Source organism: Triturus cristatus, chromosome 8 (assembly GCF_964204655.1).
Source record: "Triturus cristatus chromosome 8, aTriCri1.1, whole genome shotgun sequence".
NCBI classification, from domain to species: Eukaryota; Metazoa; Chordata; class Amphibia; order Caudata; family Salamandridae; genus Triturus; species Triturus cristatus.
The window spans coordinates 833,792,665-833,820,173 of record NC_140591.1 but is presented as its reverse complement, the minus strand read 5'-3'; the positions used below and the strand labels follow the sequence as shown (position 1 = coordinate 833,820,173).

Genomic DNA, 27,509 nt, shown 5'->3' with positions numbered 1-27,509 from the left:
CAAAGACTACACCCTTCCAACCATACATTTTACACTGCTTAGCATGCGGCCCATGTTGGCAAGAACGTCAGTGCACTACATGGGTTAGCAAGTGCTATATAAACGCTGTAATACAATGCAGGCAGGTGCGTTTGTTACTTCACATTGTACACAACACCGTAAATAGTATCCCAGTTACAAGGAGTTGAGAAAAAGGGGATAGAGAACCCCTCACAGCATGACCAGGGACCTTCAGTGCCATTTTGAAGGAAGGTATGAGCTGCAGAACCCTCTGGGGCCATTAACAAGCATGCTGTAGCTCAGTCTACTTTCAGTACATGCAGTGCTAAAATCTAGTAAAATATACGACTGAAAAACGTACAGCAAATAAGAGGAAACAGACGAAATAAGGGTAAACTATATCAAATGAAAACTAAACCCCAATGCATTTTCTCTCAGGGCAAGCTGCGTGAAATGTGGCACATCGACCAAGAGGGGGCACAGCAGCACCACCTTCTATGGTTGAAAAATGGGTTTTGGCCTGCGACCAAGGCCTAGCTTGAAAAACGTATGATTCTGCTTAATGACAGTCCAGATCTCTAATCATACAGTCTCCTGTGATGAGCTCTCTTGACTGCACAAAACCCTGACACCGGTGTTTTCTCTGCAGGTGGGAGGATGATTAGCCGTTAGGGTGGGCAAACATGGTATATAAATGGCAAGAGAGGGCCAGGGATGCAACAGAGTCAGCGAACCTCGACAAACAGCAGGACCAGAGAACTCGCAAGGTAAACTGCACTATGCTTTTTGATTTCATTGGAAGTTAGATATTTGAGATTTGAATGGGCCTTTTCTTATGTAGGTTTCATTTAGGTGCAACTGGTTTTGAATCTCCTACAGTTCTTTTATCTGTACTTCTAGTTAGGAATACGGTAAACAGTCACAAATCTTGATAATTATTCGAAGCACTTGGTATGTTTACTTGTATAGCATTCCTTGGTATCCAAGCTGAACATTTCCTCGGGAGCCACAAAGTACTGTCTGGGGCATGCCTTAGAGCCGCACCTATGCCAGCAGGGCGAGAGTCGGGGTAATGAAAGGTGGGCGTAGGGGGACGTGAAGAACATGCCTGGTGTGGACAGCAAACCGAGCCTCGTGACTTCAGCCAGCCACCAACGCTCTATTCTCATGCACCAAGAATTAAAATTAAAGCATTAACTTCTAGCGTGAGAGGGGAAGAGATCCACATTTGGTAGTGGCTAAACTGCAAAATGTGAAACCAGAAAACCTTTATTTATGCCTGTTTTGCAGCTTTCTGAATGTTCCTGATCTGTCAAGTGAACTGCAGATCAGAGCTGCTGGTCACCGGGGGGCCATAATTCAAGGTCAGGAGGGCCGCATTTGGCCCCCGAACTGTACTTTGAGTATTCCTGGTCTAGGTGCTGCGAAGAGAAGTCACAAAGGGAAAGGGTATTTTAGAGGCCCTTAAGCAGTGGGGGAAACAGCAGTTCCAAACACAACTATTTCACACAAAAAAAGCTCTGGGTGAATTGATTCTGTTTAGTGGAGTGGCAATTGTGTCCAGTATGGAGAAAGAGGGGAGAAGGGTGAGAAACCTATCACCAGGACCCTGACGATATTCAGGATCAGGAAGCCTTAGGTACTTTGGGTGGCGGGTCGTAGTTCAGGACTGCTTTAGCAGGGAGCTCTACCTGAGCAGCACTTCCAGAACAACACGCCCAGGTAGCAGACAACATAGTCTGTGTTTGTGAGAATATTCTCAGATTTCTGCTTCTATACGTTTCAATGTGATTCCTTTGCTGAAGGCAAGCAAAAATTAAATAGCAACCAAATGCAATCACAGAGCATGGATGGACCTTCAGTTGGAGATCACTGCTACTCCAGGAAGGTGGTGTTTGCCTGAGATGACAAATTAAATTCCTGATTAACAGATTCAGATGACGAAGCCATTTAATCATCAATATCAACAAGGGTTAACACAAATAAAGAAAATGTCAGTTTCTAAATGTGCTCCTATTCAATATAAATGTGTTCAATTAAAATAAGCGTCCACTAGGCCTAACACAATTCAGGTTAGAGAGGTGCACACAGGTCAAAAGTTCTTTGTTTAGCACTTTACATAAGAGATGTGACCAGAATCTGACCAATGACTAACGTTTTAGAATGCGGTCATGGTGTTTCTTAGGCAAAGAGTGGCACATTGCCTACCTAACACAAGGCTGTAAAAGTAAAACCTCTCCTCCGAACAGGACTGCCCCTCTGCAATTACATTATCGGTTATATATTTTCAGTCTTAAATAATTTAAAATATATGATGCACTTTTTTTTCCCCCTTTTAAGTAAACTGGAGAGTGGTAGTTGTGGAAGGTTCTCAAGAAACTGGAGCTGGCCTAGGTCTGCAGGTGTTATATAGCAATTTTTTTTTACTTCTTTCCCAAAGACAACTTCTAGCTCTCTGTGATTGAAGATTTATTTTCCACAAAACAATACAAAGAGCAGCCTTTGAATCACTCCCTTACTCGTTCTCACTTTGATGTCACTGATTCCATGGCTTTCCTCCATGTTCTTGTTTTGTTCAGGTTGTGGTTTAGTTTTCCATGATAGCATATGGCTTAGCTTGCTGACCCGTCCGTGCTCTCACCACTCTCTCGCCTGTCCCCTTCCCGCTTATCTGCTAGTTATTTTATTTTTCCCAATTGTTTAAGTGACCGGCAACTGCACACTGCTACCAGGCCATTCACTTCTGTCTTTTGCTTAACTGCTTAATTTAACACTCCAAAACAGATATCCACAATCTTGAAATTGCATATTAAGATTAACAATATATCTTTGCTTATTTATGGACTACGGCTGCGGCCGGCGGAGTTGATTAGCACCCCAGTAGCTCTTTTGTTGTTTCATCGATGTGAATGTAAAGCTGTGCCTAGGTTTACACTGTGCGTTAGCGGCCGGCCTGTTGGTTGTAGGCCCATATTTGTATGTCTCTGAAACTGTAATAAAGGTTATCCAAAAAAAAAAAAAAAAAATTAACAATATATCAAAAAATCATTACAAGACGCAGGCCATATTGGAAAACAAACACATTGGTGACTATCTTGTAATCGTTTCAGTTTAACTTTGATAGAAATATATTCATCTCTTCACCAGCTGTGAGAAGTTGGCCTGGTATATGATGCTCACTAGTTAAAGTGATCACCTTGTACCATGCCAAGCAACCCTTATGGTGTGGTTGTAAGTCAACCTTTTCGGACTAGCTGCCCTAGTGGTAGCGTAGGCTAAGCAGTCTTTGAGGCTAAACTCGTGAAGCGTGTTAAGCCAGCTGTTTTACCAAATGCAACCCCCTTTTATACCAATGAAAGGACACCACACAGATATATATTCAAAATATATATGTATTTATTTATCAAAGTTACCCCTAGTCTCTTTATGAGCACAGGAGCACAAATCGTCAAACAAGATTATCACAGAATACACAGAAGTTGCACGTTATATGGATAGGCCCTGGTGGCCACTCAAACCATATACTAAAATAGTGGTATAAGTACCACGAACAGAAAAGGGAAAAGGCCTAGGGCCTCTAGAATCGCTGGGCCTACAAGGAGCTAACGTCAGTTAGTGACCAGGAGGTCCACGGGTGGCGTGTGCAGAGCAAATAGTCACACGCGTGCTCCCATAGGTTTCAATGGGTGCGTAAAAAGTACAAAGTTACTGCAAAAGGAATCTTCCGGATGACCTAGGAACTTAAGATTTGGAACACAGGCACTAGAGATGTATTACTACACATGGGCACCGGAGTACCAGCTTTACCTCACCCACAGGAAGCGGGTGCATAGGCCTCAAAGTGCGTCGGGTTTCTTCTATCTGTTCCGTTGAGCCTGGGACAAAGATGCTGCAGGCGGTCGGTCCGGTAGAGATGCGGTGGATCCAAGGGTGGATCGGAGATGTTGAAGACCTGTAAGCAGAGGGGACAGTGTTCACAGTCACTAGCCAGTGACCAGCGTGGCACCAGGTGGGTACCAGGCGATGTCGGGTGCAAACAGGTGATGAGGGGTAGCTTGTCTCCGCAGCCACGTGGTCCCTGAAGGTCGACGACGTCCAGGAGTCGGCTCACGATCTGTCCCACGCAGGCTCTCACTGTCGGCGGTGTCGGCGACTTGATCGAAGCAAACAAGCCTTGGCAAAAGCAATTGTAGAAGGATTCGGAAATCAGCTGTTGGTTCTGACCAGCAAGGTCAGAGGGATTGCTCCTTTGGAGGGGAGCAAGGGCCAGTCTGGAGCAACCAGACCAGCGGTGTTTGTCGTAGATTTCGTCGCCAAGATGGCCACTAGCCAGCGGGCCAGCAACCGGTTAGGCGCGTCGAGTGGCAAAATGCAGAAGGGCCCCACGCAGATCGTGGAGATGCTGGAGGGCTCACCTTTGGTGCAGATGCTGCTCGAGGGTTGGGCTTCTCAGGACCCAAAGCACAACTTGGAGGGAGCCTCGGTTGTTGCACTGGTCAGCTTGTCGTAGTCGTTTCAAGATGGCTGGCTCCACGTGTCTCGGTGCCTCCACGGGTCTCCTCTTTGCAGGGACTGTGGATCGGGCGGTGAGAGGTCTGGAGGTCCAGGTCTTGTCAGTCTCTGGGCTCGGGCTCCGGCGGGAGGCGGCGGCAAAGCAGACGGTGATTCGCTGGATGGTGCTTGCGTTAGCAAGGTGGTCACTCCCTGACCACAGGGGAGATTTTCTTCAGTCTTCTGTGCAGCAGAATGTCGAAGTTCCCGTCTTCTTCTTAGTTTCAAGTTGATTCCAGGATGTCTGAAGTCTTAGGACACAGCTCCTACCTTTAAGCGGATTCTAGGGGCCGGACTACCTGCTAGGTCCCTCCCTAAGGGTGGGACCAGGAAGGGGGGTGGTTACACCCCCAATCCTTTGTCCAGCTCGCCCCAGGCCCGGGACTGGTGTGCCCCAGGACCGGTTTGAACTGGCATATGCACCGAGGCTCCTTGTGAGCCACAGGCATGTCTGGTTTCTTTCAAGCCCTACCTGACCAATACACAAAATCCTGTCTGGGGTGGTGCACGCACCTCCCCTGGCAGGAAACCCTTTGTCCACACCTCCCAAGCTGGAAGGACTCCCAGCAGCAGGAGGGCAGACTTGTGTCTGTGGTGGCAGCATCCATTTTGTGGAGCTGAGGCTATGTCTGATTTTACCCGGGTTTCAGGTACTGTACATGTCGTGTCCCTCTAGAAGGGTGGAATGCTAACCCCGTCGCCAGAATTGGCGAGGGGTTAGTATTCCAATTCGTATGACACCTTACTCGACATGTTTTGATAAAGCCAAACCAAAGATAGCATTTAACCGCGAGGTTCATAATGCACTTAAGAGTATATGGTATGACGATATCTGGAAACAGTAGAAGGAAGTTGTTCCGACCACTGCAGACAGGCTCAGCTCATGCCAGAGCACCATCTCACATGGAACCAAGCACTCTGCCTTCAGGATTGTTAAGGCCTGCCATAGGAGTGACTTATAGGTTACCAGGTGTCCCATTTAAGGTTAGGTATAGGTATACTACACCTAAGTAAGAGGTGATTACACCAACTTACCCCAGCTGAGTGATCAGCCAGTTGTGTCAAATTGTTAGGCCAAGCCTGGGGTGGCATAATACATGCTGCAGCCCTTGGCAGGCCTTGGGTACACCAATGCCCTGGGTACCTAGTGTACACTGGTACAGGGGCTGACAGGGTGATCCAACCAATTGGGTATGTACCTAGGGTACATGGAGTCCATTTTAAAGAGAGAACAGCCAGGCTGAGATCCTGAATAGCAGGATCTCAGGCCAACTAAGTCGAAAAACCAGCTAGACACTAGGCAAAAATTTGGGGGTAACCATAGTCAGATATCCACCTTCCTACACAACCCCCCCCCAAACGAAGGGAGATAAGGCTGACCTTGACCAGGTAAGCCTATATTGCCCAAGTGGCCATATAAGGAGGAACCAGCACTGGCATGGTTAACCCCTGTCTCATGGTCCACTAAGCAATCCCTCACCCTAAGGGTATCAGAGGGTCTCCACCATAGGGAATCTCTACCTTTGGTGTGTCTTGGCAAAGTAAAAGGCTGGTGTTGAGATGGAGTACTGAAGTGAGTGTCCTCAAAGTGAGGCCTCAGCTTCCTCCAATCCCCCTCCACCATGGATGCCTTTCTTTCCTTAACTGAGTTGCACTGTGCTCTCAGGGTCAGCCTCTGGCTACCTAAAGCTGGAGGCTGGGTCCCTTTTGTGGGCTTACTGGAGGGACAGGTCAGGTTTGGGGCCCTAAGGTCCCAGGTTTGCCTGTGCCCAACAGAATCCCTCTGGGGGAGGTCCCTAACTACCTGTAAAGGAGATCCCTCAGGAATGTTTTTACCCATCACCTGACTAGGGCTACTAGCCAGGCAATCCTCATTCTTTTGATGGGGGGGTTCTTGTGGACAGGGGCCCTCTGGGGGTCCACTGGCCTCCCTGACCTCTGCAGCCCTGGGCTGACTGAGGCAGGGTAGAGAGAGGCAGGCTACCTGCACCAGACTGGGTCCCACCTTGGAAGGGGCCACTGACATCAGAGGCTCTGCCAGGCCAGGCCTGGCTACCTCTGGGGCAGTTCCTTCACAAGGGGTGAGGTCAGATCCCTGAGGAGGCTGACCTTTTCCTAATGTCTGGGGAGAGGGAGACTTTTCTTCCTCCCCACTACTCTCAGTTTGTGTGGAGTGATCCATTGTTTCAGGCTTCACTACACCTATGTCAGTCTGAGTATAGGCTGAGACCATTACAGCCTTGCCAACCTTTTCAGGGGGGCACTCAGTTTGTGTTTGAGCTGTGACTGTCACAGCTCTGCCAGTCTCTACAGGGAAGTCTGTCTGTGCCTGGGCTGTGGCTACCACTGCCCTTCCAACCTTTTCAGGGAGGAAATCTATTTGGACAGGGGTTGTGAATGGCACAACCCCCCTACCCTTTTGTGACAGGCCTACCATTTTAGAATGGGTGTCTTGTTCAACTCCAGCCCAAGCTGAGAGTTCTAAGTCATTCCCCAGTAAGCAGTCTACAGGCAAGGTTGGGGACACTGCCACCCTTTTAGGGCCAGTGACACCTCCCCAGCTGAGACATACCTCTGCCATGGGATGACTGTTCTGTTTGCCATCAATGTTGGTCACCTGGTAGGAGAAACCAGGCAAAAGCTGCTCAGAGGGAACTAGCCAATGGGCCACCATTGTGATGCTAGCTCCAGTGTCTCTGTAGGCCTCAGCTTTTGTACCATTGATGTAGGGCTCCTGTCTGTACCTACCCAAAGTGTTGGGACAGGCAGTGAAGTTGGCAAACCCCATGCCACCATCACAGACAAGAGTATCTGCTGCAGGGGAATTGGCTAAGCCAGGGTCCCCCTGTGTTCCCCAAGTAAACCCACCCAGATTTCTGGGGGCACTCCCACCACCTGGGGGATTACTGCTGACAGCAATAGGTGGTGTGACAGGAGTAATTGGAGGAACAGTTTTGTTTTTAGCCCTTGGGCAACCGCTGTCAGTTTTCCAATGCCCAGGAGTTTTACACTCATGGCAGTAGGGCTTTTTAGCTGTGGTAGAGGAGGGAGCTTGGGACCCACCACTCTGTGTGGAGTTTTGGGGCCCTGAGGAAGGTTTCTCTTTTTCTTTATCCCCACCCTTCTCTTGAGGCTTGGTGGTATCTTTCTTTTGGTCACCACCCTGGTTTTTAGGCCTGATCCTGGTCCTGACCCATTTATCTGCCCTCTTTCCCAATTCTTGGGGAGAGGTCAAATCTGAGTCTACCAGGTGTTGATGGAGAAGCTGGTTTTGACAATTACTTAAAATCTGCTCTCTCATCATCAAATTGTACAATCCTGTATAATCAGACACCTTACTTCCCAGCAACCAACCCTCCAGAGCCTTAGTGGCACATTCCACATATTCAGACCAGTCCTGAGTCTGTGTCTTCTGGGTGTCTCTGAACATTAACCTGTACTGTTCAGTGGTTAAGCCTAACCCATCAACTAGGACACTCTTCAGGACTCTGTAATTTCTGACATCCTCTTCTCTAACAGTGAGGAGTCTATCTCTGCCTCTCCCCTCAAAGGAGAGCCATAAGATTGCTGCCCACTGGTCTTCAGGAACCTGCTGCACTTTGCAGGCTCTCTCAAGAGCAGTCATCCATTTGTGGATGTCATCCCCACTTTTGTAGGGGGGCACAATCTTGGACAGGTTCCTATTGTCAAAGACCCTATCTTTGTCCCTAGGGACATTGCTGCCACCAGTGGGTATAGACCCACTCTCTCTATGCTGCCTAGCCTTGCTCAGTTTCTCTTCCATCAGGGCTACTTCTAGCTCCTGCTTCCTGATCCTCAGCTGGGCTTCTTGCATCTTGGCCTCATGTTCCCTCCTCTGAGGGGTGGTCATCCTTCTCCTGGAGTGACCTTGAGAGCCTCTAGAGCCATGGGAAGCATTGGAGTCACCTGAGCGATTCCTTTGCCTTCCAAGCCCTGTGTTAAGTCCACTGGGGAGATCCAGTGGGTTGAACCCACTGTCAGTCCCCAATAGCCTTGGTTTAGCTGGGCCAAGTATAATACTTGGCACTGGGCTAGTTCTCCCTTCATCCTCACTACTGTCAGTATCCTTTTCACTCTCATCCTCTGTGGTAGGCATCCCATCTAAGGGGTGACTATTGGGAAGGGGTACTTCAGTGGCATCTTTAGAAGGGGGGCCTCCTGTTCCTGTCCCTAAGGGGGCTAACTGGGAAGCTTTCTTGAGTGCTCTCTGATTCTCATCATTCTGTAAGAGCTCTCTGAGCTCAGCAGAGTTTGGGTTCTTGGGCTGTTTAAGGCCTCTAAGAGTTGCCAAATGCCTGAGCTCATTCTGATTAAGGGTAGCAAAGCTGGATGGTGCCCTCTGGGGGTCACTCTCAACAGAGATGGGTACAGTGGACCCCTCTGCCCCGGCCATTGCTCTTAAGTGTGGGTGGATGTTTTGCAATCTACCTACACTTGGGTTTACCTACTAAACCTATCTAGTAGTTGTAGTCAGGGTGTGCTACTCCCTTTGCTCTACAACAACTAAGTTCAGTAGAACTTATGTATATCTAATCTTGTTTTATATGTACCTACAGGTACCTATGTGATCTTTCAATTGGTAACCAAGAGATTACAATGGTAAAACACAGCAAGCTCAAATCCCACCGCTGCTCACCAATGTGAGAAGTTGGCCTGGTATATGATGCTCACTAGTTAAAGTGATCACCTTGTACCATGCCAAGCAACCCTTATGGTGTGGTTGTAAGTCAACCTTTTCGGACTAGCTGCCCTAGTGGTAGCGTAGGCTAAGCAGTCTTTGAGGCTAAACTCGTGAAGCGTGTTAAGCCAGCTGTTTTACCAAATGCAACCCCCTTTTATACCAATGAAAGGACACCACACAGATATATATTCAAAATATATATGTATTTATTTATCAAAGTTACCCCTAGTCTCTTTATGAGCACAGGAGCACAAATCGTCAAACAAGATTATCACAGAATACACAGAAGTTGCACGTTATATGGATAGGCCCTGGTGGCCACTCAAACCATATACTAAAATAGTGGTATAAGTACCACGAACAGAAAAGGGAAAAGGCCTAGGGCCTCTAGAATCGCTGGGCCTACAAGGAGCTAACGTCAGTTAGTGACCAGGAGGTCCACGGGTGGCGTGTGCAGAGCAAATAGTCACACGCGTGCTCCCATAGGTTTCAATGGGTGCGTAAAAAGTACAAAGTTACTGCAAAAGGAATCTTCCGGATGACCTAGGAACTTAAGATTTGGAACACAGGCACTAGAGATGTATTACTACACATGGGCACCGGAGTACCAGCTTTACCTCACCCACAGGAAGCGGGTGCATAGGCCTCAAAGTGCGTCGGGTTTCTTCTATCTGTTCCGTTGAGCCTGGGACAAAGATGCTGCAGGCGGTCGGTCCGGTAGAGATGCGGTGGATCCAAGGGTGGATCGGAGATGTTGAAGACCTGTAAGCAGAGGGGACAGTGTTCACAGTCACTAGCCAGTGACCAGCGTGGCACCAGGTGGGTACCAGGCGATGTCGGGTGCAAACAGGTGATGAGGGGTAGCTTGTCTCCGCAGCCACGTGGTCCCTGAAGGTCGACGACGTCCAGGAGTCGGCTCACGATCTGTCCCACGCAGGCTCTCACTGTCGGCGGTGTCGGCGACTTGATCGAAGCAAACAAGCCTTGGCAAAAGCAATTGTAGAAGGATTCGGAAATCAGCTGTTGGTTCTGACCAGCAAGGTCAGAGGGATTGCTCCTTTGGAGGGGAGCAAGGGCCAGTCTGGAGCAACCAGACCAGCGGTGTTTGTCGTAGATTTCGTCGCCAAGATGGCCACTAGCCAGCGGGCCAGCAACCGGTTAGGCGCGTCGAGTGGCAAAATGCAGAAGGGCCCCACGCAGATCGTGGAGATGCTGGAGGGCTCACCTTTGGTGCAGATGCTGCTCGAGGGTTGGGCTTCTCAGGACCCAAAGCACAACTTGGAGGGAGCCTCGGTTGTTGCACTGGTCAGCTTGTCGTAGTCGTTTCAAGATGGCTGGCTCCACGTGTCTCGGTGCCTCCACGGGTCTCCTCTTTGCAGGGACTGTGGATCGGGCGGTGAGAGGTCTGGAGGTCCAGGTCTTGTCAGTCTCTGGGCTCGGGCTCCGGCGGGAGGCGGCGGCAAAGCAGACGGTGATTCGCTGGATGGTGCTTGCGTTAGCAAGGTGGTCACTCCCTGACCACAGGGGAGATTTTCTTCAGTCTTCTGTGCAGCAGAATGTCGAAGTTCCCGTCTTCTTCTTAGTTTCAAGTTGATTCCAGGATGTCTGAAGTCTTAGGACACAGCTCCTACCTTTAAGCGGATTCTAGGGGCCGGACTACCTGCTAGGTCCCTCCCTAAGGGTGGGACCAGGAAGGGGGGTGGTTACACCCCCAATCCTTTGTCCAGCTCGCCCCAGGCCCGGGACTGGTGTGCCCCAGGACCGGTTTGAACTGGCATATGCACCGAGGCTCCTTGTGAGCCACAGGCATGTCTGGTTTCTTTCAAGCCCTACCTGACCAATACACAAAATCCTGTCTGGGGTGGTGCACGCACCTCCCCTGGCAGGAAACCCTTTGTCCACACCTCCCAAGCTGGAAGGACTCCCAGCAGCAGGAGGGCAGACTTGTGTCTGTGGTGGCAGCATCCATTTTGTGGAGCTGAGGCTATGTCTGATTTTACCCGGGTTTCAGGTACTGTACATGTCGTGTCCCTCTAGAAGGGTGGAATGCTAACCCCGTCGCCAGAATTGGCGAGGGGTTAGTATTCCAATTCGTATGACACCTTACTCGACATGTTTTGATAAAGCCAAACCAAAGATAGCATTTAACCGCGAGGTTCATAATGCACTTAAGAGTATATGGTATGACGATATCTGGAAACAGTAGAAGGAAGTTGTTCCGACCACTGCAGACAGGCTCAGCTCATGCCAGAGCACCATCTCACATGGAACCAAGCACTCTGCCTTCAGGATTGTTAAGGCCTGCCATAGGAGTGACTTATAGGTTACCAGGTGTCCCATTTAAGGTTAGGTATAGGTATACTACACCTAAGTAAGAGGTGATTACACCAACTTACCCCAGCTGAGTGATCAGCCAGTTGTGTCAAATTGTTAGGCCAAGCCTGGGGTGGCATAATACATGCTGCAGCCCTTGGCAGGCCTTGGGTACACCAATGCCCTGGGTACCTAGTGTACACTGGTACAGGGGCTGACAGGGTGATCCAACCAATTGGGTATGTACCTAGGGTACATGGAGTCCATTTTAAAGAGAGAACAGCCAGGCTGAGATCCTGAATAGCAGGATCTCAGGCCAACTAAGTCGAAAAACCAGCTAGACACTAGGCAAAAATTTGGGGGTAACCATAGTCAGATATCCACCTTCCTACACCAGCTCCTTAGTGATGAGAGCTAGCATAGACTGGACAGCATCAAGGGATTTGCTACACCAAGGATACTAGTTGTGCAAGTACGCCATGCTTGGTCAGTGGCTAGTAAAGCCGCAGCTTAATATCACTGATTAGCAATCCATCGCATAGTTTCGGAGGCGAGTGGGAGCGAGAGCAGGTATAATTTGTTTTTAATCAACATGTTAATTCTGAAAAGTTTCATTTTCTGATCACAGGGACTTGAGCTTGTGTCAATCATGATAGAAGAATGATCATTATGGCAAAAACTGAATATCTGAACTCTTTCCTATTGCAGAAGTGGCAAAGACAGAACAGATCTCACCACAACTAAGATGAGGCCCTGCATCCTGCTCACTTGCCTTCTAAGTGTGACTTTAGCAATGCCAGTAAGTAAACAAGAATATTTTGACTGTGCAAATAACTAATGCTTTTGAACCCAGACCAAGAAAATGTGATGTGGACAGCATTTTGTAAGATAGTGTGCGAAGAGGGTTTGATGGCCTGAGTGAGGGTTGAAAAGGAAAGGAGATTCATTTGAACATCAGGAGAGTACAATGTTTTTTCACGGCACTAAATCTATTTTTTAAAGATAAATCTCAGTCTGAGGGCACACAAAATTATTAAAACCCTTGTTTAAAATGCAGGGCTGGCCTAAAGAGGGGCAGGTCACCGTTCCTCACATGTAAATTCTAAGCAGGTCACTTTGGGTTTAGAACTAGCTTTTTACCTTCCTGAACAGGCCTAATGCACACTGGTGTAGAGAGAGTGTAGTAACCAGAACTTCTTAGCCAGGTTACTGTACTTCTAAAATACAGCACATAAATCCTCTGCAGGGATGCTTTGTTTTCAACAAAAAAACATACCATTTCTCAGCAGGGCTACTATGCTCCCAGTAGTCTAGCACTAACAATTATTGGAACTCCAAGCAAAGAAACTATTTCACCAAACCACATGTTGGTTTAAACAAGACTTTATGTACAAGAGCCAATAATCTAAAAAAAAAAAAAGAAAAATCCCTTGTAAACAGTGTAGTACCCCACTCAGTATTCGGGTCTAATTTGGCCCGGCATTAACGGAGGTTTGTAAATCAGATTTGGTTTTGTTCCATAGTAGAAGCAATTTCCATTGTTCAATTTCATGTTAGCCATTTACCCAACCAATGTGGTAGTATATTAATTAGGGATGAGCGACATTAGTTTAGTAAATGTATGCAGCAAGGGAAAACAAGTAAGCCGCAACAGAGGATGACCACTTAGATTTTTGTCACAACTCTGAAGGGATGGTTTTCATTTCATCAAAGCAAAGTGAGATAATGGGTCATCCTCTACTGGATAATGAATAGAGTTTCTTTCAGAATGCACCTGGTGCAATGCTAAAACTATATTTAAGAGAGTGCATTTACTATTTACTTTGTCTATTCCTAGCAACAAGAGCGGTGAATCCCTCTAGCCATCATGGAATGGCACCAGTTCAAAACATCTAGTATATATCTTTTTAGTTGCATAAATACAGAAAGCAAAATAAAGATTAGCTAATATAAAGACTTGGCTAAACAAGGACTCGTTCTGGGTATCGCAGCAATTTAATTTGGCTATACCACGTGTTTGAAGGAACAGACTGAACTGGGAGTGGTAAGAGGACTTTTTGTACAAAAATACAGATTGCCTTTGCATACATGATTTAAGCATGGGGAGCTAGTGATAGAGTCTACACTGAGCGAAGCAAATAGAGGAGATTTTATGTAACTAAAGCAGAGCACATGCACCCCACTGAGCTGTCACGTATGATCAAAAACCTATGGAGTACTATGCAATCCATTTACTGACATGGCATTAACTCCTTGTAAGGGGTGTTAAACGCTTTATAAAATTCTGTTGTCCTGTAATACAAATACACTTGTGGCTAACAATATTTTGTTAAACAAATATTGTTTGAACATGTAACTTGATTGGACATTACCTAGTGATGAGAAAAAACATATCAAGGGCAAATTGTTAAAGACACATAGTACGTAACCTCTTGTGGATATTCAAAAATTCTATTTTCGATGTAGATGCGTTAGTCTTTCCATGATTAACGTGTTATATATATATGAACCAATTCTTGCCTTTCAGCAAAGTGAAGAACGCACTCACTCATTTTCAGAAGTAATAAGGCGGATTTATTTAAATATTTGCCATGCCCAACGCGTTTCAGTCAAGTTACTTTGACCTTTTTCACGGGATAGTGTGATACAGAGGAAGGTCTTCTTTTATTTCTACCTGCACACAGTTACTTCCTGTTTTACATTATAGTGCATTGTGGTTAATGTGGTATATACATTTAGAAAAACATAGTGATGTTTTATAAAGTGAATTCAGTGTTCTTATCTCTATATCGTTTTTAAAAAAAATAAACCATTTCTTTTGTTTATTGTTTTTTGGCAAGTCCTGCTTAGATGTCTGTTTTCTTGGCCATTATTTCCAATTCTTTCAATGCTCTCTGGTGGGCATTTTTCAGCTTCGATTTTAATTTCAATTTCCTGGCGATTCTGGTATCGCTCCATGTTTTCTTGTTTTTTTTTGTTTTTGGTGTTTATGTTATGTCTTCTTTCACTCACAATGTTTCCATAGCAATTTTAACTCTCTAGTGAGTTATTACGCTGATGTACCGTCTTGCTATTTGCTGATGTTAACTTTTTGATGATATGCAAAGGATTTCAGAGATGTACATAAAGTTCTTCATCTTGGTTGAGGCCTTTCGGATCCAGGGTTCTGAACGCAACTATGCGTCTAGATTCTTTTTGGCATAGAACTTTTTCACGGTTTCCTCCCCTTTCTGACTGTGGTACTTGTTCTATGATATATATACATAAATACATAAATACATAAATACACATATATTTCCAACAATGTGCCCATGCGCACAGGAGCGCACTCGACATCACTCAACCCTCTGGCTTTCACACTGCAGCCAGCATCACTGCACCAAATTGATTTAATTGTGCCGACGCGTTTCGGAATAGCAAGATTCCTTCTTCCTGGGCTCAAAAGGAACATTCAAAGACTCGCTGTTTAACATCTCCGGTATTTATTCATTTCCGGAATTCACCAATGTTTAGTACATATATATATATTTTTTTTTTAAGTCAATTGAAAGGACGGAGGCAAACCTAATGTCAAAAGACGGAATGCTCATTTCTCAAGGATTAACAATTTTCAAATATTTAACTTTTTATTTTTGGTCAAATTAAACTTTACACAATATGTTTTAACACAGAACTCCTATAACAGGATCAGAAGACCCCCCCCCCTCCCCGGGTTTAGAAACCCCCCAAAAACTCCCCAGTCTAAAGCCCTAAATCCGTACCCGCCCCAGGCCGTGGCCCAATCCCCCTAACCTCTACAGGACAACGAGGCAGTTCTTCTGAGGCGAGGTACGGCACAGATCATCAAGAGGAAGTGGAAGGGTCTCTCAGCTTCCTTTAATGACACCGATAGCCTTGAACACGCCGGTGCCTTTACCACAGTTACCAGCATATGCCTTTACCACCAGTCCACCGTATATGCCTTTACCATTAATACCTGTACAATGTTAATTCATTGTACAGGCATGCGTGGTAAAGGAAAATGCATTGTAAACAAGCATTGGCATAGCCAATAGGTCTCGCCTCTGGGACATTATAAGTGTTTAGCCATGCAACAGTTGATGTTGCACCAAGGATATTGTGCTGCATAATTAATACTTATAAGGTCCCAAAGGAGAGACCTATTGGCTATGCCAATGTTTGTTATTTATTGTTTTATTTAATGCATTGTTATATAGCGCCGACTTTACCCAAAGGTGTCAGAGCGCTTCACAATAGAACCAAGTACGTTACATGAGGAGAATTTTACATATGTACACGTTACAGATACAAACAAGTAATTGTGTCAATTCTGGATTTTACCCACCAACATGTTGCATTATGGGACTTGTAGTTCTGCCTTGTTAGTTAAAAAGCCAGGACTGACCGACTGTGACACACATCAGGGGGTTGCTTGCCAGCTATGCATGAGCAGCGAGGCTGGGGGAGTAGGGAGGCAAGGGACTCGGCGGGGTGCTGGAGGAAGTGAGCTGGGTAGAGAGGCGAGATGGCTAGAAAAGGGGAGAAAATGCAGTTTTGGGGAAGCGAGAGTCCGGAAACATTTGACTGAGGTTACTGAGGGCAGGGAGGAAAACGTTGAGATTTTAACCGCTAAGACGCGTGGGCAATGAGCTGGTGGAAAGCGGCTGAGAGTGGTAAGGTCATAGGGCGCAAGGAGGCTAAGAGGGCAGTGATGTTTGGAGCATGGAAAGTATCTAAAACTGCATTCGTGCCCGGTACCAAACAGCAGCAGGACTACTGTGTGCGCCTTGGTTACAGCGGGAGGAGGGGTAGGCTCGCCATCTGTAGTGCATGTAGTATCACATTTGTCACAGTAACAGTTCCCTGCCAGGAGGCTCCTAGCCTCCCCCTCACCAGCCACACCTTCCAGGGTTGAGTAACAGACCCTCGACACTTCCCCTTCACCCAGCCTGACAGTGGGCAGAGTCCCTCGGCGCTTCCTTCGTCTCCCCTGCAAGAGCCACATGGATCACACCATGTCCCCTGTAGGAGAGAGTTAGCGGGAGACCTCCCGCTCTGCACTGGGGAAGACCCTAAGCCCTTCCTCCACCCGCCCTTCTGTGCACAGGGCAGCGGTGGGGACTACAGGCAGCATGGGAGGGAAGGGACAGACGGCAGAGGGGACGGGTCCGCAGGAACAGGCAGGAAAAGGAAACAAAGCTCGGGCATATACGGTGGGGGTGCTACTGACCGGCACTGGTGGAGAGACAGCAAGGGGTGCAGAGGGAGCCGGTGAAAAGTGCAGACACCGGTTGGGGTGCTGCGACACGATGGCCGCAAAGACACTAAAAGTGCAGAGGGATTCAGTCACACTGGAAGTGCGGGGGCATGGGGGCGCAATGACAGCGGAGGTGCAAAGGCGGCGTGGGTGTAGAGGCAGAGGGGTGCAGAGAAGCCAATGGTGTATAGAAAGTGGGTGCAGTGACATTAAAAGCGGGGACGTCAGGGGTACAAAGATACCTTTGCTTCAGAGACACTAGTGCACGCGCAGCACGACAGAGAGAGAGGCGGTGTAGAGGCGTAGACAGCAGGGGAGCTGCCACTAGAACACGGGTGCAGCAGCAACTGGTATGCAGCAGCGGTGCAAGAACACCAGGGGGCGAAAGTGAAACTGCCACGTTTGCCCATCTGTTTCTAATTAACGCGACCGCGAGACGCGGCGCGATAACTGGAAACATATGGCGCTCATGCTCGCTCCCGCGGACCCTAGGCCACAGAACAGAGATGGTGGGACATGCATCTCCCTTGGGCCAATTGCGTGATGTCTTTTCGAGAAAGACAGCATGCAAAGCCCAATAGCAAGTGATAAATCCCAAGCACACGCACAAGCGTGTGTTTGGAATTTAAAAGCCCTTACAAAATGCCTCGCAGAGTAGCGCATGCGCGTTGGCTCAGGCAAGACCTAAAAATGTGTGGAAATGGCTATACGGGGTACCAGTGCATGGTTTGTAACTCCTGCATGGTAAAGGTACTGTGTGGTTATAGCCGTGATGTAATGGCTGTCTCCCCAGGTTTTGCAGTCTCCTCAATACTACACTCGTATTTCAAAGTTCTTTCTTTTTAAGGTGCACCACAATTTGTTGATGGAGGTCTTCTGTGAGTGGAAAGGAAAGAGGGGCTGTACACAGGATTTTCTTTTTTCCTTTTATCATCCCTAAGATACAGCTAAGCATTCTGCTGCAAGGTAGTTTGACTAGCTCCCCACAGATACTCCGACCTGACAGTACTGTTACCAAGCACGCTGATTTTCAGCACAAAAAGAGCCCTATGCAACATACCGTTCCTAATCATCAAAACTAAAAATGTTGCCTCCACAAACTACCTCTCAGACATACAAAGTCACTAGATCTCAACTCACAACCTACACTCAAGTCAACAAAAACCTTGCAACTACACATCGGCCCTGTTTTGCTCCATCTAGGTTTCATAGCATCTAATGACTAGGACCACTACACTTGCATTCACTTCCAAATGAAATTCATTTACTCGCTGACATCATGCAAAACCGCCACCGCTGTCAAGGCATACAAACACAACAATCCATCGTAATCGAATAAGGCACAAGTTTATCTCCAAACTGTATGTATGTGATTAATAAATGGCTTTGTATTTGTTCAAAATCAATGTAACCTCATAACATTTTCTAGACACGCATCTAAAACTGTTAATGTCTTGTTTCACAGTGATACAATTGCTATGTATAATATTTCTTCTCAAAATCCTCCGTCATACTTTGGCAAATGATAAAGAAAAAGGAGGTTACTATGTATGGGGTACATGGGATATCTACAGCAGCGTTTGGCACACAATGGTAAACTGAAGATACAGGATGATGTGAATACAGGCAATTAGAACATGAAATACATATATATATATATATATATATATATATATACACCCACTCGTATTGTCCTCTGGTGTGCTGTATCTTGGTGTTTTGGCGATCGAGGCAAATTCGCAGGAATCCCTTTGTATTGTAAGCGGCTGCTGCTGCCTGGCACCGACGCCAAAGGCAGGTAACCACTAAGTGCAGCGTTGGTGAAATCGAATATATATATATAAACATATTTACAAACATATATATATATATATATATACAAACATATATATATACACATATACATATACACATACATACAACCAACCAAATAGTCCCTTAAGGAACCAATCGGAGCACTCATGGGCTGTAATCTTGAATTTATCTTTCTATGTGTTTTGGCAATCCGCCTTATTCATGTCAGTTCCTTTAAAAAAAGGTCATAAAGCGCACTTTTAAGCAACAGTTAATTGATTCCACATGATGATATCACAAACAACAACAGAGGTCCCACAGTTCTCCATTCAAAGGGCTTATAGTTTTTCAGCCATTACAGCGTGTACCTCTCAACATTAATGTGCCCATATATTTCTTTGCACCTAGAAGGTAAGTCAGCTCTCAATGAGTGTGAAAGTGTGAAAGTATTATATGTATCAAAACACGCCAGATAATTCATTATTGTCCTCTGGTAAGTGCAACATTTTCAAAGTATAAATTCAACTGTTTCACCCTCGTTTCGCCCACATCTCACGTCAGAGGCACACGTTGAAGAGTTCAGCAGTATCTGTGTGTCTTTGGTGTAAGGATTTATATATTTATATATATTTATTTGTGATTAGGTTTATGAGCCAGACATATAAAGGTGAAGGAGATGGGTTTTGAGGTCTTACTACCGCATCAGTTCTCTAGATTTTGCTTACATGCACTTTGGGAAATGCTTCAAGGCTCACTATGTAGATTGTCCTTTGGGTACTTAGACATTGCACATACATCCCGCCACCCCATTTATGTGTTGTTATTTTCTAAAAAAAAAAAATATTGATTGCTCCTCATGCCAAGAAATCTTATCTAATTTCTCAAACGTAGGCTAAAAAATGTCAATTGCTAACTCTATAATCAATAAATACCTGATTGTGCTAAGACACAGTTTAAGTGAACTGGGTCGATACAGTATTTTTAGATGCATGTTGTTGCAACATAGGCATGCTTACTATTGTGTTTTGTTTTGCAGCTACCGCCTCATCCAAGTCACCCAGGTTACATCAACTTCAGCTACGAGGTATACTATCCTTTTTTGGGTCCTACATAATCCTACTACCAGGAAGCGATAGTCTCCTTTAGAGAGAGTTAGGGTTAGCGGCATCATATACTACACAAACAGTTATTTTGTTTGTGTGATGAACTTTTACAAAGTATTGCAGAGATATCCCACTTGCTGGTATGATAAATCTATCACAATGAAAATTAAACTTGGAAAAAGAGAATTTGTTTATCAACTACAAAGTCCAAATATTTCCTGGAAAAAGTGCTTAGTGAGGACATGACTGATGTTTATCAGTTACTTTTATTAACCTCTGAGGCGTTCCGTTAGAGCCAGTGTTCAGTCTGTATAATCTAGGGCTTCTTATTGAAAACATAATGGGAACCGCCGGCCTTCTGCAACTTAAGTAACTAAGAAATCCTAAAATGATTCAAAACTGTATGCGCATTATCCGAAGAATCCCTGGGTTGTCCTCCTCAGGAACCGCAGTCCATTACTAAAACCACTAGATAACAAGAGATGCTGAAGGGTTTAGCACAATCTTTTGGAGCCAGAATGTTATTAGCTAAAGGTATTTTAGAAATATTTCTAGACAAGTCCCCAGGCGCAAACTAACAATATTTTACCCAGCACATGTTTTACCTCAAACCTTTGGTATGGTTCCCCAGAAGATATGCACAGTTGTTAATCAGCCAAGTCTTAAAAAAGCCCCTACAAATATTAAAATGTTACCACCGCCCAAACAAAAACTCATTTTCCAGGCGCCATTTGAAAATGAACAATAAAGAAAGCATGTGATGAAACAATGAAAGTGTGGAATTGATTAATAAATTAGTAAATAAGGCATGGTGGACAATCTAGGCCTTATTTTGGGATATTATGCAAGCAATATTGATATATTGCATGGATGGAGATGCCGCCTCTGTGCCAGCAAGACATTACTGTATTCTGGGAGTTGTAGTCCCAGGTTAATTGAATTGAATTAATTGGATGGAAATACCGGTGACCAATATTTAAAGCCTGAATTAGGACTTGCAAACTACCACATCAAATGCTAGAGTGTAAAAAAACTACAGCACAATATCCAGTTTTTCAGCCAACTTTGCTACTAAGAAACCTTAGACAGCAACTCCCATTAAATACCATTCAAAATAGACATGTCTTACTCTGAAAATGTATCTTCTAAGAAGTTGGTAGGATTATTGGTAGTCATGTCAATGAAATGTAATGTTTTACAGATCTCCAGCTTAGTTAAATCTAATATATTATATAGTTCGATGTTCGGTTAACATTAGGCAAAATAATGTATTTTAATGTTTTTGTTTAAGGTAATGACTCCGTTAAAGTGGTATCAATCAATGATGAGGCAACAGGTAAGCTTTAAGCTTTTATATTTATCGACATTTAGGAATTTTGAAATTCAGCTGAAAAAAATAGTGGGGTACATTTGAGGATTGCATACAATCTATTTCTGTAAATTTGCTAACTGCCAACAAAATGGATTCTACCTTTTATCTACAGTACTGGGCAATATGCAAGCTAATGTATGTATGCAAGCTAATGTATGATACAGGACTCAACTGTAAAGAAGGGCAATTCGTTGAAATTTCACAATACATAGAGTTTGTTTCTAAAGTTTAATTTCCTAAAAGCTCAGAAAATGTTTGAGAAGAGCAGGACTTAAATGCTGATAGACTTATTGCACATGGAAATAAGAAGCAAAAAAGGCATTATTTGACACGAAGGTGTAAACTAGTTAATACATTGTAGAGATAGAGGACTATTAAGTTGCAACAAGGAAGCTGGAAGGATTGCATCCCAAAATGAGAAACACAACAGAAAATAACACAGAAAAAAAAGAAATGGCAATCAGTGATATTCAGGACATCAAAAGGAGTATGGATTTTGACCTTAATATGCGAGGAGATGCAAGTTGGTCTTTGCATGCAATTAGAAAAGTGGTGAAAATAAAACAGCATGCCACTTTAAAGAATGGTAAAAGCAACCCGGATTAACAAATTGTTTAGCTGGGCTATCAAACTGCATAGTATTTTTCTATTAAGTACAGTATTTAGGAAAAAGAGGCATGAGGACAGACCAGTATTTAAAGTGTAGGATATTTAAATAAATAGTTCCATTTGCAAGGAGACCCTCAATATCCAAAATTCGTTATTGCAAGTCTACACTACTGAAAGTTAATGTTTACTTTAGTAAGCCGAGGGGTGCTGACTGTCCTAAAGTAAGTGCAAATTCCTAGAAAGAGGGAAGACTGGATAGCAAGAGTGAAACAGGTATTGGTAAAGCCAGTAGGTCTACCGTTTTCTGCAGGCGTACTTGCTTTGCCAATGGTGGTTTCCTTTTGAAATGTTTTCGTAAAACTTTATTTACCAACATTTAAAGATGCCCACCTTTAGGAGTGCACTGCAAGTAAGTGCATGAGCACCATCTTTGAAAAGAGTGTATTAATGTTTTACTAAACATATTTGTAAGACCGTCCCACTTGTACCCGAATTAATGTGTTGCCATCTTAGAATGCCTTTCATGATAAGTTTTACAAAAGCACTTATAAAATCGATGCTTAGGAAGCCATCTTGGAATGGCTTACAAATCTAGTTGACAAGATGGCAGCTACTAGAAGTGCACACCACTGGATGCTGGTAAGTGCAAACAGCAGCAAAGGTGCTGGGAGGTGTTTCTGAGAAGCTGCCAGGACCTTGTAGAAAGGCTTTTTTTTTTTTTGAAGGGGGGAATAAACAAGGTTAAAAAACAAAAGTAAATATATTAGCCCAGCAGTCAACTGAACTAGTTTTCGTCTGAAGTGCACTGTATGCAGAAGCAAAATGCTGTCACTCACAATTAGGTGAGCCAATGACCGAAGTTGGCAGACCTAGACAAGGCAGGAAAGCCTCCCAAAGTTACCACTGGATTGGTCAGTAGGAGAGGCCAACACATTGAAGTGAGAAAGAACACAAAACCTATGAACATCATTAAAACAGGTACAAAATACAAAAACAACAAAAGGTAACAAGAATATCAAAGTGGAAGCATCTCAAATTGACATGGAGAAAGCACGAGAAAGTTATGGTGTCACATGAAGTACAAGATAAAAAAAATAGTGGAGGAAATACGCTTATTTTACACAACAGGGGTAAAATGAAAGATGATATTATTCTAAGTTTATTTGTTTCCATGTAACACACAAGGTTTTTCTAGTTAGATACCCATCTTCCTGATATTTCTTGTTATCCAGAAATGCCACCAATTTGGAGTACAAAGTATACGTCAAGAAAGTGATTACGAGATAATACAGTAATTATATATATAAAAATGATATACATATATACTCACTAAAAAAAAAAAAAGGTAACAGGGATGTTCTAGTTAGGCTGACATTTCACTCATACAAAACCAGACAAAATCAGCAGTTATAGTTAGCTGAGCTAACTATAACTTATCCCCCTTAACGCACTTATGAATTCATATATTACATCACTCATGACATGGCCAGTGAGATCACTCATGACATCACTGGTGACATCTGAAATGACATCACTGACGACATCAATCAGTGATTCTGAGTGTTTTCTAAAAGTTACTGAGTGTTAAACATATATACTAAGGTAAAAGGCTATGGGAGTGCCTGTATGGGTGAGTGAGTGGGTGTGTAAGAGGTGTATAGAAGAGTGAGTGGGTATGTGAGACTGTATACATGAGTGAGTGGCTGTGTGCATTTTTGTACGGGTGAGCAAATGGGTGGGTCAGTGGCTCTAAATGGTGAATGAGAGGGTGGTTGAGTAGCTAAAGAGATGACTGAGCAGGTACATAAGTGTCTGTATGGGTCAGTAACAGGGTATACGAGGTACTGTATGGGTGCATGAATGGGTGTATAAGTGGCTATGGGTGAGTGCCTGGTTGTGTGAGTGGCTGTATGGGTGAGTGAATGGGGGTGTGTGAGACTGCATGGGTGAATAAGTGAGTGTGAAGTTGTATGGAAGAGTATGTGCTTGTCTCAGTGACTGCATAGGTGAGTGAACATGTGGTAGTATATCTGTGAATACGTGAGTTGATGTGTGAGTAACTAGATGGATGAGTGGATGTGTGAGTGACTATATGGGTGAGTTAGTAGGTATGTGAATATATGTATAGGTAACTGGTTTAGTACGAGAATGGCTGTATGAGTGGGTGTGTGAGTGGATGTATTAGTCACAGTGGCGTAACGAAACGTGAAGGGGCTACCCTGCAAGGTACGTGAAGGCGCCCACTCAGAGCTCAATCAGGAGCTCTCTGTCCGAAGTACTGTGCTGAGGGGGCCCCCTGAAGCTTGGAGGCCCCCGCACCACGGGGGCCTATTACGCCCCCGATTGGTCAGCGAGTAGGTACATGAGTGGCATTATATGTGAGTTAGTGGCTGTATGGTTGAGTTGATGTGTTAGTGGCTCTATGGATCCGTGAGTAGGTATGTCACTGTTTGTATGGGTCTGTGAAAAATAAAAACTATGATTGGGATAGCAAAGGTACCTGCACTGTTATTTCTAAGGTATTTGAAATTAAACTAGAACATATTTGTTGAGATGTTGTTGGGAGTACCTTTAACAATTGCTACATAATTATTTTCACTAGTATCCATCCTACGGCTATGAACCAATGGGTGGATGGTTGCAGAGCCAAACCATGCCAGGATCTCCTGTGATGCCCCAGCAGCATTTTCCACACATGCACGCAATTCAACAGATGCAGCCCCACCACCCCATGATGCTTCCTCAGCAGCCCATGCTGCCCCATCAACAATTACTGCCACAGCACCAGCAATTCCTGCAACAGCCCGGCCAGCAGCCTCTGTTACCCCAACAACCAACCCACATTCATCAAACTGCACATGCAAGTCAACCAATTCTGCCCCACCAGCCACAACAGTCAGGTCAGCCAATGTTTCCTGTGCAGCAGCAGCCATCTCTTCTACCCGATGCGCCACTGGAGCCTTGGCAACCCGCAGACAAAACCAATCAAGAAGAACAGGTGAGTGAGCCTTTACAAAACACCGGACCATTACGCTAGGTATAATTATCGATAGGATGGCTTGTTTTACGAGCAACTAAACAACCAAAATGCAATTTTCAAAGGAAACGAAAAAATATTACCAGAAAAACATTATATGCTGAATTAGAAGTAAAGTAATAAACATAAAGATACATAAGTACATGGAAGGTATATATAAGGGAAGTAATGTATAGGTTTAAGTTTTTTTAAATAAACTCAGACTCTCAAGTGTTGCTGTACTTAAAGTTAATTTATTGGTTTTTATATCTATGGAGCTGGTGGTGCATTTTGGGGCATACTGTCACAAAGATATATTACTAAAGCATGCTGTGGTAGCACGCTGTCATTTAGAAACACTTTTCCAATAAAGTTGCCACTAAATTTGCACAGACATGCACTATACAGCACACTATTGATGTGTAGAAAATGGGTTTCAGCAAATGTGTGTTAAGTGCTCATCACTGGGGAAAGTGTCTTGATTTGTTTTCATTTTATTAAAATCATTGCTACTATCAAACTTTAGACTACAAAAAAAAGTGCTTTGTGTGTCCTTTCCTAACTGCTGCTATATTTTAAAATTTTTGTAGAGTACATTTACATTTGTTTGTTTAAAAAAAAAAACTTACACCGACAGCCTTTACTCCCTGAACCCTGGTAACATTGTAACATAGTTCACTTTACAACATTCTTTCAATTTGCTGTCTGAGAAATATAAGTAATAAGCAATTTCCATGTTAAAAGAATTAGCCGTAATTTATGAGGAGACATTGCCTGACAACTGACCTCTGTCTTTGAAAGCACAGCAAATGGGTCAAGATAAAAACAAACTTTAAAGGAATCTGTATTGCTAATGAACGTTCTGAACTTCAGCACATTCATTTTGGGAGTGCTGCAGCAGAATCCCAGACACCTACTTCCAGCATCTATGTCAGAGTGTAAATGTTTACTTTGGTGTTCAGTCCTGTCTTTTTAAATAACTCCAACTTGCAGGATGGTCCTTTGTTAAAAATCAACATCTTTCAAAAGAATACTATTACATGATATTGGAAGAGGTTAGAGCAAGCCATACTTCCTATGGTTGTCTTTTCAATTATTTACATATTTTGTGAAGAAGAGGTTGAGTGTGTGTGTGTGTATGTCTGCGCCCTGGTGCATTTGTAGCAAGGGGAATCACACATGTGAGCCACAACACAAATAACTTACCAAGTATTGGCAATGTAGTACAAACACTATACACGGTAATACAATACTAAATGTATATATTTATGCAGATGCGCCGCGTTATGTCAGAAGCCTCGAATGGACCATAATGCCTCTTCCCTCCCTTAGCAATGGTAATAACATAGCTTATTACACTCTGCCCATCTGTGTACATGGTTATGCCTCAGCATTTTTCAAATGTGTGTTTGTTTAAACAAAAGAGATTTACACAAAACCAAGACGGAAGAGTGTTACATTTGTGCAGTATGGTAAAACTACACTTTAGAGGCTCTTTGACTAAGAAGTGCTGTTTCCATGCGTAAATATTTTTTACATTCAATTCTTGAGGCTGTTAACAAGAATTCTCGTCTGAATTGCATGCAACACTGGTAATTAATTGGACTGTGAACTGCACTATATGTAGTAATACGTATGGCGTTTTCCGTTTATCAGTACAGTTTCTCTGAATCAAATGAGTTACTGGGGTACAGTTCTTTTCACTGCTGTGGCACACAAATATATTTATGCTTGCCATCAAACACATCCTAGCACTTAGCCAAATTTCTCTCAAGACTCATCAATTCAGCGTAAATGCTCCTGCGTACCTTTTAGAACCCACTAACTTACCCTCTTTCTGTGAAGATTTTCTTGACACTAATTTGATCCATTTTCTCTTCAGGATTAAACTGACGAAGAATTGAAAGTCAGAAAAGGATTCTAGGAATTTTCTACTGGACTTTTTGAAACACATCAATCTTCAGTCAACAATGCAAGGGCAGCTCAATTTCAATTATTCATAAAAGCTACTGCTGATAAGAAATCTGAACCCAGAAGCAAATAATAAAATGTTCAGAACTATGTTTGTGTCTCGAAGACCTTTTTGTTAAAATACAGCACATCTGAACTTGTCCTGCTGTCACACCTTAAAGTGCGGCAGGCGTGAGTTCGAGCGAGGTGATCCAGACAGGCAGCAGGGGGTTTATCTTGGTGCTCTAGTTGCAGAGTACTGTGTGTGTATGAAGGAATGCACCTGAACCTAGGGTTTGAATAGATTTGATGAGCTTAAATATAAAGTCTTTCTTCACTTCCGACTGTATTTAGTAGACTTCCCTGTGCCAAGGCTTTGAGGTCAGTGAAGCAACAATTGTGGTATAATGTTATAGTTACATCTGAAAATACAGGACCTACAGCTGGTGAATAATTTCTACATTCCTACCTCGTGCCCCTATTTGCCCTCACCCTCCTGCCATCCAGAGACAACCACAAGGCCATCAGCCATTGGACGAGGCTGGTTCATGAAGAGCACCCAGATATCCCTCCCATCCTTCCGCAAGTGCTTTGAGGAGAGACGACCATGGGTCGCAGAAATGTTTCCAGTGGTGTGGCATTATAAAAAAATATATATATCAAGATTGCAATACTGGCAGCGCTGTCTTGACATTTTTTTTTTAAAAGGCAAGTGAAAAATCCAGTATGCAGGGAAGGGGGAATTTTGGGGCAAGTGACCCCCCTCCCCCCGTCCCTAGTTTTGCAGTGATGGAGACGACTAAGGGTTACTATGCTGTCCTGCAACAACCCTTTGCCTGGGT

General features: G+C 44.3%; 2 protein-coding genes across 2 annotated transcripts in view; one reads left to right on the top strand and one right to left on the bottom strand.

Annotated features, from left to right (window-relative positions):
• ARHGAP6 (Rho GTPase activating protein 6) overlaps positions 1-27,509 on the bottom strand; it is a 1,083,331-nt gene that overhangs the window by 747,356 nt on the left and 308,466 nt on the right. The window lies entirely within an intron of this gene.
• On the top strand, positions 607-26,778 carry LOC146805138 (amelogenin-like). Its single transcript, XM_085620474.1, has 6 exons — positions 607-767; positions 12,275-12,365; positions 19,654-19,701; positions 21,012-21,056; positions 24,304-24,699; positions 26,600-26,778. Exons 1-6 carry the CDS (start codon positions 715-717, stop codon positions 26,603-26,605), a joined length of 639 nt encoding a protein of 212 aa, XP_085476600.1. The 5' UTR covers positions 607-714; the 3' UTR covers positions 26,606-26,778.